Source organism: Panulirus ornatus, chromosome 28 (genome assembly GCF_036320965.1).
Source record: "Panulirus ornatus isolate Po-2019 chromosome 28, ASM3632096v1, whole genome shotgun sequence".
NCBI classification, from domain to species: domain Eukaryota; kingdom Metazoa; phylum Arthropoda; class Malacostraca; order Decapoda; family Palinuridae; genus Panulirus; species Panulirus ornatus.
In genome coordinates this window covers 12,925,992-12,943,945 of record NC_092251.1, presented here as the reverse complement: position 1 = coordinate 12,943,945, position 17,954 = coordinate 12,925,992, and the positions used below count along the sequence as shown (strand labels likewise).

At 42.9% G+C, this 17,954-nt stretch overlaps 1 protein-coding gene across 1 annotated transcript; it reads right to left on the bottom strand.

Moving 5' to 3' along the window:
* Nucleotides 1–4,294: 4,294 nt before the first annotated feature.
* Nucleotides 4,295–8,889, bottom strand: LOC139757845 (uncharacterized). The gene is made up of 3 exons (XM_071678746.1): nucleotides 8,754–8,889; nucleotides 4,944–5,071; nucleotides 4,295–4,798 (listed from the first exon to the last, which is right to left on the bottom strand). The coding sequence occupies exons 1-3, from the start codon at nucleotides 8,763–8,765 to the stop codon at nucleotides 4,606–4,608; spliced, it is 333 nt and encodes a 110-aa protein (XP_071534847.1). The 5' UTR covers nucleotides 8,766–8,889; the 3' UTR covers nucleotides 4,295–4,605.
* Nucleotides 8,890–17,954: the final 9,065 nt, after the last annotated feature.

Sequence of the window (17,954 nt, the reverse complement as noted above, 5' to 3'; positions counted from 1 at the left end):
TCAGGTCTCATCGAAATTATAAGATATTCCTTTCAGCTAACTAACACTGGCTCTGTAATCACTGCACTTTTCTAAGTCTCTTATAACTCAAGCCACAAATTTCCTTGCTTGCTCCATTTGTCATTGTGCATATTATTCCTTTTACAATTTCACTTAATTTCCTCTGTACCTCTGTTTGAATGACCCCATGTTTATGTTCCACTACATCAATCTTCGTAGTGAATTGGGACGCGAAATAGGACTTCGAAAGAACTAAATTTGTTACGTAATACCAAAGAAGGATATTGAAAGATTTTGATCTATAGAAGACGCATGGGCCTGATGCATTCTTTCCACACGCACGGAAGAAATGTGAAGAGGCACTTGACAGATTGCTTGAAATGTACTTTAGAATAATGTTTGATATAGATTTAGTGCCAAAGGAGCGAAAGGGAACAAATGTGGTTCCTATTTCCTAGGAAGGTGATCGAGAATTTGCTCCGAGCTAGGGATTAAGGTATCTTTTATTTTTGGTTTAGTTCTAGTAATGGTTTAATGAGCATTTTGTATCCGTGGGTTATATCTCTAGTACCAAAGTGCATGAATTTCCATTTTTCTACAATGAAATCCATTTGTCATTCTTCTGACCACTCCATTCTTTTGTCTCAGTCCCTCTGGTTCTTCAGGCAGTCTTCTTTATTTTGACTGGACTGTATTTCCTATCACTGTGTCGTCGGCAAATTTCAGAATCGTTCTGGTGAGTCCTGTCTTCAGTTCTTTGATGAAGATGACGAGAAGTGTGGGTTCTAAGACTGAGCCTTGAGGTACCCCACTCGGTAAGTGACACACCAGCTAGATGCTCCCACATTAGTACAACTTGTTGTTTCCTCTCTGAGAGAACCACTGGTATCCAAGCACAAGATCGATCTTTCCTATACCGCGAGTTCGAGCTCTCATTTTACTTAGTAATCAGTGATGTAATGCCGGTCGAAAGCTTTGCAAAAGCTTCAAAAATTAGAGGATGTTTTTGGAGTCCCATTGATCATATGTGTGACTAAAGAATTCAAGAGTCGTTGAACGTGATTCTTTTTCCTCTTCCTAAAACCATGGTGGTTGTCGGTTATCAGTTTACTGACCTCTTCGCTCGAACTAAGGTACGGCTGATTGGGCAGAAGTTCGCAAGTGCATCGTCTATCTTCTCTTTGGAAATCTATGGTAGACTAGCCAGTTTTCAGATATTTGGCACTGTCCCTTCATGCAGTGAATTATTGAATATTTTAGAGATTGTGAAAGATATTTGCCGGATAATTTCACTCACTATCTGTGGGAAAAGCCGTCGGAATTAGTTGCCTTGTTCGGATTTGATATTTAAGTCCTTCACGATTTTCAATGTCCTTTTTAGGTTATTTTTTTCATTTTTGGTAACCAAAAATTCATTTTCTGCCTCTGGCATTTTAGGCAAATTTTCGACGGTGAACATTGAATCGAATCTTTTGTTTAGACGGGAAGTTATTTCTTCAGTATCGTTAGATGAGCTGTCATTCTCATTGATACTGTGATAGCAGTATCTTTTTTTTTCCTTGCTTCAAACATATTTAAAGAAACCTTTAAGGCTTTTTCCACGATCTGAGAACTTTTTTTCTCTAGATTCTTTTCTTCATGGTTTTGATTCCCTTTCTTAAAGATCTGACATACATATCATAGTCCTGTTTGTTACCATTTGACTTACATGCCCTGTAAAACTTTCTTTTATCTTTAACTTAAACAGTAATCTCTTAGGTCATCGAACTTGGCTCTCCTTTTACAAAATCCCTCTCCACCTCTCTATGAAGTGTGTGTCTGCAGACTGACGTGAGCCATTCAACACCGTCCCACACATGAAACTGGGAAAGATTAGCTGGAGGTTAAGGCTGACTGAAGGAGAGACTACCTCAGTGGATATAGAACTAACTTTAGAAACCAGCGGAAGACACTTATCACAGGAGCCTTTTCTGAACTGTCTGGGGTTATCGTTATCATACCGCTGCAGGGCAAGGTCTTGGGGCCATTGCTCTTCTTGATCTTTGTCTATGACTTGCCAGGAGGACGAGATTCGTGCCGGGATAAATGTGTGAGTGATCTTTAGCTCATGAAAGTAATATGGTATGACAAGGATTGCACCAACTTACCAAAGTGCCCAGAGAAGCTCTCAGAGTTGGTCTGATACATGTCTGATGAAGTTCAGCCCAAGAAAAATGCAAAGTAACGAAGGTGGTACACAGTCAAAGAAGGGCCATAATATGACTATACTTGGTAGGAGATAATCTACATGGATTCGTAAGTGAAAGGGGCTTGGGAGTCGACACTGTAGCTAATCAGTCAGCACTATGACACCTAAAGAAGGTTAACACCTTAAAGAAGCAGACTGTCTTTTAGTTAATGTTAGAATGGTATTCAAGTTAGTGGATAAGAAGATATTCAAATATCCATGGTTTAGATTGGGCTTTAATGTGGATATACATCTCAAAGAAACATATAGACATGATAGAGAAGGTTCAGAGGAAGGCAACACAGACGGTAACTGAAATAATAAGGCTTCTTAACCAGTCCGACGATGATGTGGACTGTGAACTTTTTTTCCTTCTTTTTAAAGATGCGAAAAGAGAGAGGAACTAGAAGAGCTCATGACCAGAAATTATTTAAGAAACTTGTTGATAAACATTCAAAGAGATATTTTCATAGTATCGATAATAGATGAACAGGATAAACGTAGTGGCTGAAACTGTGAGTGCAGGCAGTATACAGAAGTTCTGAAAGTTGTATGATGGTGAAAGAAATAAGAAAAAGAGCTTCACGCGTGTAGAACTCCATTCCAGGATCATACTTTAAGTAACCACACACACACACGCACACACACACACACACACACACACACACACACACACACACACACACACACACACACACACACATATACACACATAAAAAACGGCAGATGGAGCCTTACGATGTAAAACTCCCTCTCCATTTAGTACAAATAAATAATTACACACAGATACACACGTAGACAATGACTTTCCTGTATAACTTCATATCAATAAGTGAGGCACAGCACATAACTACGATATTCTCCAACACTGTAGGAAATATTAAGAAACATAAGTAATACTGAATAAGACGATGATTATATCTTCAGTTAGAAGTCAGAACAAATACGTTTAACAGACCCGCTTTTAAGAGTGACTTCATTGCCAAAGTATCATACTTTTTCCCGTAAAAATGTACTTTTTCTCGTAAAAACGTAAAGTGAAATCACAGTATCTCGCAACCCAATAACAATCTCAACAAACTGTGTCGTTCCCACAAGATCTGGGAAAAAAAAAACTCTGGAAAATATGAGTTTGAGTCCCAGGGTCGACCTTGGGACTACTGCACCAACATTACGGTGTTTTATTCCCTCTCAGGATTTTGTCTCAGTTCCTGCTCGACCGTGAAGAGTGGAGCTCCACTCACGAAGCAGTGGGCCACGTCAGGTGCGTGTGCAGCCCGCGTGTGCTTCTTCTGTCCTTCAGGAGTTTGAAGAGACAGTGTTAACCGTGTTGTTACAGTAATGTCATGCTGGGGTACTCTGAGGCAAGACTGTAGTGACCTCAATGCTTTTTCTTCACTGCTGTGAACAATATACTTTTACTTCAAAACATTCTTTGCGTGATCATTTAAATTGCGCATTAAATTTTGTGATTTATTCTGTATGTTATTTATCTGAACCTTTCATCAATATGGTAATGCTGGAATGTGGGATCTAGACAGACATTTGTTTGCCCACAGGGAGCTGACAATGGACCATGTCAGGTTCACCACCTCCTCTTTGTCTCGGTGGTAACATTCAGCCTCACCAGAATCCAAGAGAGCTGCTGACAGGGCTCTATGACAATCCGCGGAAACTATGAAGGATGGACGACCCCTGGAGAAGATGCAACATGGGTCGCTGTTTATGGATCACCAGTACATTGAGTGGTGAAGGAAGGTTTAGATTGTGTGGGATGATCGAGAGGACTTGTAGAAGGCACCTTAACCTAGGCGTCACTAGCTGAAGACGAAGCAAGAATTGGCATCCCATCATGACGGGCTTACAGGGGTTTTTGGTCACACAACTGTGAGTGTGACACACTGTGGCCACGGAGAGGGAACCAGACAATCATGCCAGGAGGGCATTCAAGGTGTTCACGGTCTTCAAGCTGATGACATGGTTTTCTGGCGCATCATTAGTTTGAGAGGAACTTGTTTCCTAACCGAACCTCAGGGAATACTTTAGGAACTGAATAAGAGGAACGCGTATGTGCAATAAATATACTTATAAATATTCTCGTCAAAGACACACGTAAGAAGAACAACTACAGCATAGAAAAGAGTAATGGAGAGTAAAATTTTGCACAGCATCTTACAAGACACTATGATCTTCACCACAACAAATATACAGACTTTCGAAGTGACTCGTTTGGTTCTTAAGAAGAATCTGACTTTGCATGACCGTTGTAAAGTGTCCATTCACCTATACTTGTACTTAGTCAAAGACAGGATTTGTGACGAGGATTATAACTCAGCCGTCCACCCATGGACGAATCACCCAGGCTCTGTGTTCTCTGTTTACTTGTCGTCTTCCTCTTCATCATCATCGTCGTCATCACCATAGTCGTCTTCGTCGCCCTCCAGGTCGGCCTGGTCACCGTTAGCTAGGACGCCGTTGGCAGAGGGGACAGCGTTGGACTCGAGGACACGGTAGCCCTTGTCATCAGCGATGTATTTGACCACGAACTCGATGCCTTCAGGGCTCTCCCACCTGCAGGGAGACAAGAGGATATGAGTAATGTAGGAATTTGGACCTAAGGACGCGAGTGAAGGAGGCATCAGACTACACCATTCGTCAGTCATGGATAGATAACTTTGTGGCAAGACAAATACAAGTGATAGACTCTTTGACTCACTTGTACTCGCCGGTGACTGAGTCTCCGGCTTCGCCGTCCTGTTCGTGATCGGCGTCGTCGCCCTCGAAGTCAAAGATGTCCTCAGGTCGAGCGGCGGCCAGAGCAACCAGGCCCAGGGCGATGATCAGCTGTAGATGGAAAGAGGAATGAATTTGTTACTATCAACACAAATGGACTGTAGAATGTTACAAGTGCACGTGGTGTAGTGTCTGGGTGTATGAGTTACAGGTGTAGCGTCTAGGTGTGTGGGAGAGCCTTAGGTATAGATAACGGGTGTCAGTGTGTTATTGTGGTATGTGTAGCGTTCAGGTGTGTTGATGTTAGGTGTAGTGTAATTCATTACCTAATTGTAATGATCTATTGGTACTTTATGGGGAGGGAGTTTTACACTCGTGGGGTCCCTCCTCTTAACCACCCTCTACTATCTTATAACTTCGTAAAATCATGATTAGTGTGCATCAATTATGTCCACAGACATCTCATTTCATTCAACCACCACTCTTGTACAATAATATTCGTCCTTTACATTTTCTAACATTTCTTGCATAATTTCAACATCCGGGAGTGTGGGTGTGACAGAGAGTGTGCGAGCATGTAGGTGTTTGGTGTAGTGTCTAGATATGTGGGAGGATGGTAAGTGTAGCGTCCGGTGTGTGGATGTCAGGTGTATTGTGCAGGGAATATAGGTGTTGGGTGAAGTTTTCGGACATGTAGGTGTTAAGAATGTACGTATTGCCAGGGTGTGTAGATGTTAGATGTAGCGTCCAAGCATGTAGGGGTTACGTATGATATCCGGAAATGTAGGTGTTAAGTATGATGTCCTGGCGTGTGAGTGTAAGGTGTAGTATCTAAGCGTGTATGCATTAGATATGATGTCCAGGTGTGTAGGTATTAAGGACATAAACCCTTGGAGGTCACACATACATCAGTGATACACAAGGACGTCATTGCATTGCACTGGACGTGTGTAGGTTGTTGGCATGACAGCTTAAGCACCTGGACGTGAGAATGTAGGTCGAGTGAGGGCGTGGGTGCAGGTGTCTCCCGCTGGGTACCATGCCTACATAAAACAACGCCCGGTGGTCTGGCGACGTGTGGCGTCCTCCTGCAGGAGCTTCCGACGCGGGGAGTATGACCTCACCTGTCGCATGATGGTGTTATTGTCTGTCTCTCCCATGGTCTGCTGGTGTGGGTCGTCTCTCCCATGGTCTGCTGGTGTGGTCCTTTCTCCCATGGTCTGCTGGCGTGGGTCGTCTTCCCCATGGTCTGCTGGTGTGGGTCGTCTCCCCTATGGTCTGCTGGCGTGGGTCGTCTCCCCCATAGTCTGTTGGTGTGGGTCGTCCCTCCCATGGTCTGCTCGTGTGGGTCGTCTCTCCCATGGTTGTGTCTGCCATGGTACTCCCTCTCCAGTGGATCTTCGCCCATGGTCATCGAATGCATGGCTGCATCCTACATGGTAGTCTCTCCCATAATTATCCTCTCTCTCTCTCTCTCTCTCTCTCTCTCTCTCTCTCTCTCTCTCTCTCTCTCTCTCTCTCTCTCTCTCTCTCTCTCTCTCTCTCTCTCTCTCTCTCTCTCTCTCTCTCTCTCGTGTGGTGAGCACCAAGCGGCGACCCTCCCATCACGGCAAAATCTCGTAGTAGGTACTCGTAGGTAGGGGTAAGATCACTATGTACCTTAATCCTGCGATTGCCTTGGGACTGACATCTGCCCTTCTGTGACCATTTCTCTCTTGTCTCCATAAAGATCTCCCACAGCTGACACCCTACCACTCCCCCCTGTGAGCTGGACACGTACATCCCCTTGATATTCCAGTCGATTATCTTTATGAAGAATATCGACCCTGAGGACGTAGCAAGACCTTGCTATTATAACACACTCATCTCAATGATCCTTTAGACATGGAACGTCAGGTAACGAGGCAACACCATTGTCGGCTTCGTTGGTTCTCCCAGTTCAACCCTAGTGACAGAAACCTGCCCTGAAGAATTAACGTTAGAGTATCGCTTATGGTGTATCCCTGATCGTTTCGCGTGGCCATAACTTGGTGACGTTCAGTATAGAGGAGGCCAGAAGGATGAGCCTGTCAGGTAGAGAGAAAGTGAAATGCTCTCAGTGATGATGAAACACACAGACTGATTTTTTGCGTCATGACAGTGATTTATAGTACGGGCTACCCACCACACACACACACACACACACACACACACACACACACACACACACACACGCACACATACATACACATACACACACACACCACTGTTGCTTCCACTCCCCAAACATTTTTGCTGTACAAAACTGTATTTCTTCGGAGTATAATATCACCAGTGAAAGTAAATAGTATATCATTATGCCAAACACTATATCACTCTACTGAACTATATCATCACAGACTATAGATCAAGATATAACTATTCATCAAGTATTTTGATTGTTCTGATAGACCCACCTACCATTGGCTTGATAACCTCAAGCTAAATGTTAAGGCTTCGTATTTTAGAAATCATACTTGAGTTTCACACGAAAGACCTATTGTAAGCAGAGTCCCAAGCTTAAAGGGATAAATGAGTGTCTCTCTGTGGCTACAATCAACATCAATTTGGAATATATTCAACAACACATTATTTTCTCAACAGACATCAGTATCTATAGATAAAATGATGAGTATTGTATCCTATAACTACAGTCTTAGGAAGGCGCACCATGGGCAAGGGTGCATAGTGCTCAAATTCACCTGCTTCAGATCCAACTCCAAATCACAGGGACTATGGTCGACTCAGACATACAGAACACACGTCCCTAACACACACACACACACACACACACACACACACACACACACACACACATGTAGAGTGCTTCGAGTGTGATAAACTCAGTCAGTGCTGGCGCGGGTTGGGTCACCACACGCGCGCGATCACCTCTATATACGGGGTTCGAATCTTGGCTCGAACGAGGATGTGTCTCGCCACAAAGCCTCACGACAGAGAGCAATCAGCAAAATCTCTGAGTTGAGAAGCATGAACGAGACTTCAGGATGATGAGTGGCTGAATGGATGGGTGAGATGCATGGCACTGACTTTACTTATCATTCTTCTACTTTTTTGTAAATTTAAGTATACGTAAATGAATTAGGGGATATAAGTATGAATGGGTAGATATAAGGGTGAGTAGATTTATGGTCGTGTTGGAAGTCCCTAAAATGTAAGTCGTCCGTGTCTAGGGTTAGTGTGGGTATGTCCTTTATTGTGGTGGCGTATGTCACCCGTGAACTGTGGTCCGTGCAGGTGGTCTGCATTTCCCAGTTGTAGGTCACCGGTAGGTCGTACTCATGAGTCGTACAGAAAGGGAGTGAGAACATGGGTCTGGACTAGCAAGGGTGAGGTAAGTTCTCCAAGTAGATATCTAAACTAGAATTTGTTGAGAACTAAATTGCCTATAATTCATCTTCGCACAGTCTGACATTATATGATCATTGTCAATATCCACAATGTTCTCTGGTCTCAAAGTTTTCCTACCAAGAGTCAAGTCTCTTTGGGTCTTGGAATCCGCCTTGTATAGAAAATGGATCTACGTTTTAGGCATTTGAAAAAACAAGCGCAATCTACAACGCTACAGATCCTGAACTGTACTACTGGAGTAACTCATCTCCCTCCACCTGACTGTTGCTCGCCTACAGTTCCTCCCGCCACGAACTCCTCCTTCGCTTCATCCCCGCTGACACATCGCGTCAGCCACAGTACCACACCCAGCACAGTCACACCCCACCTATGCTGAAAGGGGAGTAAGGGAAAGGTGTGCACTCACCATAACCTTCATGATGGTGACTAGAAAGTGTCGGAGGTGAGCGTGGCGCGGCCGAAGATGAACTAGTGCCACGGGAGAGGAGGCATCCTGTTATATACCCCAGACTCATAAGACCGGCCTTCACCTACTAGGGTAGAGTGGGTGAACCCCCGAAATGTTATGGTGACGGAAGGGTGGGGCGATGACGGGCGTCGGCACTAGGGTCACGGTGGGTGTAGGCAGAGGGCGGGGCGGGAATCGGCATCAAAGCTCAGGTATACGTGGGGAAGACAGATATCTGAAGATCACATGGTCCATGACGAAGTTATAAGCTGGAAGTTGGTAAAGCACAGAGCTCCTCCCCGCCCACCACGCCCATTGGAGGAACAACCAGCAAGGAAAGAGCTGAGGAACACCATGCGCTACGGGAAGAATATACTGTCGTGGAAGTTCTATAGGAAAGTGTGAGGGCAAAATTACCGCGATCGAAACTGCATAAGGGTGGTCAGGGGAGGAAATTGAGATCTCATAAAAAGATAAGAAACAAATGAATGTAGAAATAATGGAAATAAGTGAAGTGAGTTGATATATGTAGTTACAAAAAGTTGATTTGTACTTTCTTGACAGACTTATTGACTGATATATGATGTTAATTAAAGTATAAGTCTAGTCATGATTTAAATGCATCGATAGTCCTCGTCTTTATGACATTAGATGTAGTTTATTTCAATGCTATTCAATTCTACAAGTAAGAAAGAAAATGTTTTACCAATGTTAGAATTACAGTCTTTCCTTTAATTTCCTCATAATTTTTGCTGGTCATTGACACCTTATCCAACGTGAACAAATCATCACGAGTAATGTTGTACATATTAAGCGATCTGTCCCTTATTTTCTAGAGAAAATTATTTTAGATCTTAATCTTGTACTTAATAAAAAAAATTATTTTCTTTACCTCACCAATCTGACATATCATTGTCACCTCTCTCACCTCTCTAGGAAAGAAATCTATCCTAAAAATTTCTGTCTTATCTTTTCATCTGTCTTCATCTAGTTGCTTGATCCGGATTCACATCACTGAAATAGCAACAGATGTCATCAAAGTAGAAAGTATCGACTGTTACTATCTTGAAGATAGAAAAGTACTTCTACAGTGATGATGATATGATCACTGTTTTCTAACTTTTTTCACTGAATTGACAAAAGTTGATCAGATATCTGCTACTGGATAGCACCAAGTCTAATATGTTATTACCTCATGGTGGACCATGGATTAATTGACATAGAATATCAGTTAAATCAATCAGTGTGCTCAAGCAGAAGGGAAAAGGATTGGGTCTCAGGTCAACGAGGTATAGACACGAGGCAGGAAGAGGGTCACTGAGATATGAGGCAGGAGCAGGAACGGCTCCAGGGCCACGGGAGCATTAGCAACACAGAAGGGAGTCACTGTATGAAGAAATAGAAGGGTAAGTTGTCCGACAACGATCCACCCCTACCAGCTGCTGATGCTATAAGAGAAAACTAAGAATATCTATACATCTAGTGACTGGCTATGTTCAGGTGTACTGAGTCAGCGCAACACTACGTTGGCCGAAGATTAAGTTGGTGTAGCAAAGTCCTGATGATGGTCAGAGGATGAGGAATACCATGGTGCCTTCATCAGGCTAGCATCAGACACTGATGAAGCCTCTTAACAACACTTAATATATGTAGGAGTTCACGTAATCCCACGCCATCCTCACTTTCGTTGTCCAAACCGAAGACCTCTGACAAAAAATGAATTCCAATGCCTTCGTTCCTCAGGAAGATAGAATACACCCACGCAAGTTTAGTAACTAGTGAGGTGCAGGTACTCTTAGTCGGCATCACCGAGTGGTAATCTGATACCTAGTTTCTGGTCTTTACTGCGTTAACAGCCACCTACTGTTCCTTTCAGCCTGGAGACAAGGAGGTTATGGGTGTGGAGGATCGTGGCTCTGAGGTGTGTCAGTTGTCGAGGTTGTGCTTCTGCCTTTGGGTTTTAGTTGTAGTTACGGTTGTGGTTATAAAGGATTACAATCTCGAGTCTATAGTGATCTAAGTCATTATTAAAGAGAATCACAATAGACAGACTGTTATATGATATTTCTGAGTTGTGATTATAGAAAAATCATTACATCAAAGTGGTTCTGACCTGTCTCTGAGTTGCCATAGTAATCAGTTGTCTGGAGGATTGCTTCAGCTCTATGTTGCGATCGTAGGGAATGATCACTCTCCCTGGGTTGTGGTTCTGTTGACTCTGAGGCCCTAATGGAAGTATTGTTCACGGGGGTTCGCACTCGGGGCGTTTGTCGCTGTGTTCTACCTTGTGATAATCGGGACTCCAGCGATTTGTAGTCCCAGGACATCAGAAGTTAAAGATGGTTGTAGTTCTGTTGTGTGTTGTAATTATAAAGGACTATTATTCTCGTGAGGGTGTGACTCTGTTTAGGGTTGTGGTGATGGGGGACTGACACTCTGGGGTGGTGTCTGTTCTGTTCTAGATTACATTCATCAGACACAACCAACCCACGATGGATGTGGCTCCTCCCGGGACTCAGATTACAGGGCATCACCACGAAAGGATAGCTTTAGCCCCGTTCTTGATATTGGAAGAGGTCACCAGACCACTTAGAGGTGGTTATGGTTGAGGCTGTGGTTATGAAGATCACCAGTAAGAGTGTTCGTGCATCCAAATTGTGGGACACATGGAAGAGCGTGGCAATAGTAGAGTGAAGCTAAGAGAGGAGATGAACACGGGAGAGTGTGGCCAAAGGACTGGGGTGGCCACAGTAGGCTGTAAGCATGGGAGAATGTGGCCAGGGTAGGTATGGCCATGGGAGACTGTGACCTGAGATGCTTGACCTGGGAGGAGTGCGGCCATGAGAGAGAGTGGGCAAAGGAGACTCTGGCCATAGGAGAGCATTAGCACAAGAGAGTATGGGAATGGGAGATGGGGCCACGGTAGATGTCAAGAGCTGAGGTGAGGCAAACGAAGACAAGTAGAGTGTTGCGGTGATAAGTGAGATGTGGTGGAAGAGGAGACCATCAGAGTGTGAAATAAAAGCTACGTATGAAGGGAAGGATGAGAAGGGATGTGAAAGTGGGAGAAAAAGAAAGGAGTGAGCGAAATGAGAGAAAAGAAGGTATGTGTGGTAGAGAGGATCGTCACACATTCTAAAGGGTTGACCTCAGCGCAGGTTTATTCGCTGTGTAAGTGTGATCCTTCATCACACTCCCTTAGTACCACAACCCATCTAGACTGCTGGTGGGTCTCCGTCAGTAGGTGGTGCCCGTGCATAGTAGTACACAAGAAGGACAGACACCAGGAGACCTGATGAGCCATAACGAGGGTATCTCTTTCCTTTGCCTCGATTGTCACGGAAACAAGATACAGCAGATGGCATCTCCCTACCCACCTCTCCCTCCGGTTCAACTGCCAGCAGGAAAGAAAATGAGAACTACCATGTAGTAAGGGAAAATATACAGCCAACGAAACTTTATAGGTTATTGTGGGCGGGAAAAATATTCTCTACCAGGTAAAACTAATGGCTGCAGTAGGGCAGGATTCTGAATAAGAAGGACTTGGTTTAGTGACATTTATCTTGGCAAAATTGTTTACAGACAAGAAATATCACTGTATTATGCGTCTAGCGTTAATCTGAAGATGGTAATAATTTTTACATTATCTCCAGCTGGATGTACTCTCTTCCAGTGGCCTACCACTCTACAGAAATAATTTCTCTCGTATTTGATATTACATCCCCTTCCCTTTATCTTCACACCATTGCTTCTGGTCACTGATTCTCCATGTATCTAAAGTGAAGAAATTTTTGTATTTGTATTGTCAACATTACCGAGTATTTTTTCAGAACCTCTACTAGATCACCTCGGAGTGTGGGCTTTGCCAAGAAAAACAATTTTAGGTCTTTGAGTCGCTCTCCATAAGGCTTATTTCTGAGTGAAGGATTTAGTTTGGTTACTCATCTTTGAATTCGTTCTAGCTTTTCTTCATCCTTACCCAGGAATGGCGACCAGAAATGAAATACGTATTACATGTGAGATCCGACCAAGGCATTATAAAGGACGAGCATTGTATCATTAATGTTGTGGTTTACATTTCTTCCTAGAAATCGTGGCATCCTTTTAGTTTTACTGTAAACAGCTGGGCATTGTTTTCCATATCAAAGGTCATTACTGAAAATCACTCCATTCTTTGCTTTTCCTTCTTTAACTTCTATTAACAGTTTAACGAGAAAAAAAAACTCGTCGTGATTTATATTTTGGTCCCAAGTGTTTTACTTTGCTTTTGTCAAAGATTCTGACCACTCCATTCATGGGTCTTGTTTCCAGGTAGTCTGTGTTTCCTAATTTCAAGTCTTACATAAATGTCGAAATTCGACTGACACATTCTGTCTCCAAGTCGTCGACGTGGTTGTTATAAAAGGTACAGGTCGTAGCACTGAACCTTGTGGTACTCCACTCGTCAAGTGAAGCCAATGGGATGTTTCTTCATCTAATACCACTCCGTGTCTCCTGTCTGAGAACCAGTCTTCTACCCAGGTGCAGATTCGACCTTTTGTGCCACGATCTTTCATCCTATCAAGCAGTTTTTTTTTTTTGTGGTACTTTATTGAAAGCTTTACGAAAATCGAAGTATGCAACAACATCAGTTGGGTATTTTGAAAGTCTCACTTATCATACATATATAACTAAATAATTCACTGAGATTCGATAAATGTAATCTTTTATTCTGAAAGTCATGTTGATGATCGGTTATCAGTCGATATTTACTTCTTGCCCTTCGAGTCCCTTCTATCCTCATAAGGCTCCTCTATCGCTCAGGAAGCCGGCCACGTCTACGGGTCTGGACCACAGGTCATGAAGCGTCGTATTATCCATTTGTTATCTTCTAGGATGTTCTTGTTTCATGTTTCTATCACTTTTCCTCGAAGTAAAGTAAGGCTGATGAGACAGATGTTCGACGGTGCACATTCTATTTCCTTCTTTTAAAAACGGTGTTACTTTTGTGAGCTTCCAGTCATTTGGCATTTTCCCTTCCTGCAGTGACTTGTTCAATATTTTGTTGATCAGAGAAGCTTTTTGCCTGCTAACTTCTTCCAGCATTCTTGGGGAGATTACGTCTGGACCAATTGACTTTTTCGTACTCAGCTTATCTAGATATTTCAATGCTTCATTCAGTATCCATTTCGGACATATTTTTCTTTCCTTTTTCGGTGTCCTGAAACATGTTTTGTGCCTGTGGTATGTCAGATGAATCCGAATCGAAGTATCTAGTTACTCACTGAAGAAAGAGCCATTTCTTTACTTTCGCTAAATGTATGAGGTTATATCAATATATCATAATCATTGGGTCTCGAGTCATTTGACTTAAAAATCAATTTTCAGTTAAATCAGTTAGTGTGTGTCTCTCGTGGTCATCTATCAGAAGGCCATAGTTCGTTTTTCCCTTTGTTTTTCTTAATGACTGACATGGCAGAAATAAAGAGACCTTAGTCATGGTCATTTCGGGTGAAAGAATAAGAAAAATAATGAAAAAATTAATCAAAATTGCTTAGTTGTTTGTGGATCTGACTTTTAAAGATAAAACGGATGTAAAATGATGGAAAAAAATGAAAGAAGGAAGAGAGTTCCAGAGTTCTCTCTTCAAGGGGTGAAGGAGGTATCATAATGGTCAGTCCTCATGTGGCTGGTCTCCACCTAGAAACTATGGGATGCTGCAGGCAGACAGGAGCAAAACCATTCGTGGCACGGACACAGTCAGACAGATCACGAGAGAAATAACTTAAATAATACCTGTACAATAGGGAGAAGACGGCAACATCACAGTGGGAGGAGAGATGGTTGAGGAGAGGTGATGCTTGGAGAATCAGTGAGACAGAAGACTCCTCAATCCACTCTCGATATGAAAGAGGACAAGGAAAAATCGCCCCAAAATATGTGAAATCTATATTGGAGGAGTTGTTAGAATCTCTTACAGTCACTGCTTCTTTTTTTAGCTACTAGAATTGAATTTCATCTTTCAAAACTTCACCGTTTTCAGGGGAAGGAGGCCACTACACTCTCCTAGAGATATTTTTAGACTCCTTATTGGTCATTTCATTATAGCACAATTATATGTATCGACTTATGATTTTCCAATCCTTTTTGCTTATTGTTCGCCACGCATGTGTAATAGAACACCTCCATCGGATTTGTGACACCTATATTTAGAAAAAGAAAATAACCTTGGATCGCTAACCCTGATTATAAGTGATCTATAGGAGGATTTCTCCACTCTTCTTTATTGCTATGATATCAGTATTTTTTTGAGAGCATATGAGGTCAGACCATCGCGTCTAGGCTAATAATTCTGACACCGGTATAAAAAGCGTTACTGTTTCACTTCGATAAGCACAGTGAGTGTGTCTTAAGGCTATAAGGTCAGACCCTCCCCAAGGTCAGGCGCGTAACAGGGTGAACCAAGGTGAGCCTTCGTCAGTAGATGGTGACCTTTAGCGAGACGATCTACGTTGGGCCTCCGTCAGTAGATAGTACCCGAAGTGGGAGGATCTATGATAGGCCTCCGTCAGTAGATAGTGCTCGTAGCAGTGTGATCTACTGTGGGCCTCCGTCAGCAGATGGTGCCCATAACGGCGTGATCTTTGATGTACCTCCGTCAGAAGATGGTGCCCGTAAAGGGACGATCGATGTTGGGCCTCCGTCAGTAGATGGTGTCCGTAGCGGGACGATCTAAACTGGACCTCCGTCAGTAGATGGTGCCCATAGCGGGTTGATCTACACTGGGCCTCCGTCAGTAGATGGAAAACGCACTGACAATGTACAGAGGAAGTGGATGTGTTGAAGATAAAATATATGAGGATAATATGTGGTGATCGAGTGAGTATTATAATTTTGAGAGAGAGAGAGAGAGAGAGAGAGAGAGAGAGAGAGAGAGAGAGAGAGAGAGAGAGAGAGAGAGAGAGAGAGAGAGAGAGAGAGAGAGAGAGAGAGAGAGAGAGAGATGTGGTGATAAGAGGAGTGAAGTTGAGAGAGCTGAAGAGGATGTGCTGTAAGGGTTTGGACATATATAACTGAGGAGAAACTGACTATGGGGTTATAAGTGCCAGACGCGGAGGAGACAAGGAGAAATCAAATGGAAGAATGGAGTAAAAAGAAATAATGAGTGCTTGAGGCATAGACATGCAGAAGTGTGAAAGTCGTGTACAGGCTTGAGTGCACTAGAGCGATATATATACAAATACATAAATCCTGGCTGTTGAAGGTTTGCATGTTCTATGAAGGTGCGCGTTCCTATGCACTTTGTTCGTATTCATATACCTTTGTGTTGTACAGTTAGGTTCGGTAAAATGCTATCTGCTGGCTATGTGCGCCTGTTGGGAAATGGCCGGTGTAGACCCCGTTGCTCACCAACATGAGACGGAGGGTATTCGAGTACATAATATTTGAATAGTTATTTCTTATTTGCCAGGCCCATAGCCTAGCGGTAGCAGTCCCGCCTCCTTCGCAGGAGACCCGGGTTCGATCCTGGCTGTTGGAGGTTAGTATGTTTTTTATATATGAATATATATATATATTTATATATATATATATATATATATATATATATATATATATATATATACACGGTTGTCGATACATGTAATTAGAAAGTTTCAAGAGTATGGATTACTACTTTTGATTCTGTTGAAATCTCTTATCACACGCACATATATATATATATATATATATATATATATATATATATATATATATATATATACGAATGTAGTGCACATGAACGCGCATTTCCATAGAACATACGAACTTCCAACAGCCAGGATCGAACCCAGGACCCCTGCGTGGCAGGAAGGAGCGTTACTGCTAGGCTATGACCGCCCCTGATAGGGAAATGACTATTCGAATACTATATAAATAAATACCCTTCGTCTCACGTTGGTAAGCAATGCGGTCTAGACCAGTCAAATCCTGGATGATGGAGGTTTGTATGTTTTCTGGAAGTGCGAGTTCATAAGTACTATATTGGTTAGGTTCTGTAAAATGCTATCTGCTGTGCTGTATCATCGTTGAGCAACAACTGACTCACTTCCCAGACCCTCTCATCCCCTGGAGAACGCATATTCATCCCTCTCTCTCCAAATCAGATAACCATGGTGACATCATAGACCCCTGCCGCATACGAACCTTCACTGGGAACTACCAACTCTCCTCTCTTCCCACTCGTACACTTGCCTTACATCCTTGATGAAAACTCTTCACTGCTTCTAGCAGCTAAATTCCCACACCATGTATTCGTAAAACCTTCCACAAAGCATCTCTGTCAACCATCTTTTTTTCTGAGCATTTCTCATGCACATTTTTCAGAACAAACAACTGATTCACAAATTCTCTACCACTTCTGAAACTAAACTGCTCCTTCCCAGTCTGATGCTCTGTACATACCTTCAACCTCTCTATCGATACCCTCCCATAAAACTTACCAGGTATATTCAACAAACTCATACTTCCGTAGCTGGAACACTCACCTTTATCTCCTTTGCCTTGATACAGTGGCACTATACATGCCTTCCGTCAATCCTCAGGCACTTCACATACATTGATTATCCTTACCAACCAATCAACAACACAGTCACCATCTTTCGTGATAACTTCAACTGCGATCCATCCCCTTCTGCCATTTGTTGCATTTCATCTTATGCAAGGCTTTCACCACCTCTTCTCTCTTCACCAAACCACTCTCCATGACTCTCTCACTTCGTATACCACCCCGACCAAGACACCCTACATCTGCCACTCTATCATCAAACACATTCAACAGTCCTCTAAAATACTCATTTCATCTCTACCTTTTGTCCTCTTCACCGATGTTCCCATTGCTCTCTTGTCTTATTTTTACTAAATTTTAATGATATTCTCTCACCCCAATTCTCATTTGCCCTCTTTTTCAACCCCTGCACTTTCTTGACATCCTGCCTCTTTCTCTCATACATCTCCAAATCATTTGCACTCCTTTCCTGTAAGTACCGCTCAATAGTCTCTCTTTCCTCTTTCACTAGCATCTATACTTCTTCATCCTATCACGCACTACCCTTTCCAATCTGCCCACCTCCCACCTTTCGCATGAGACATGCATTTCTTGCACATGCAATCGCTGCTTCCCTAAATACCTTCCATTCCTCA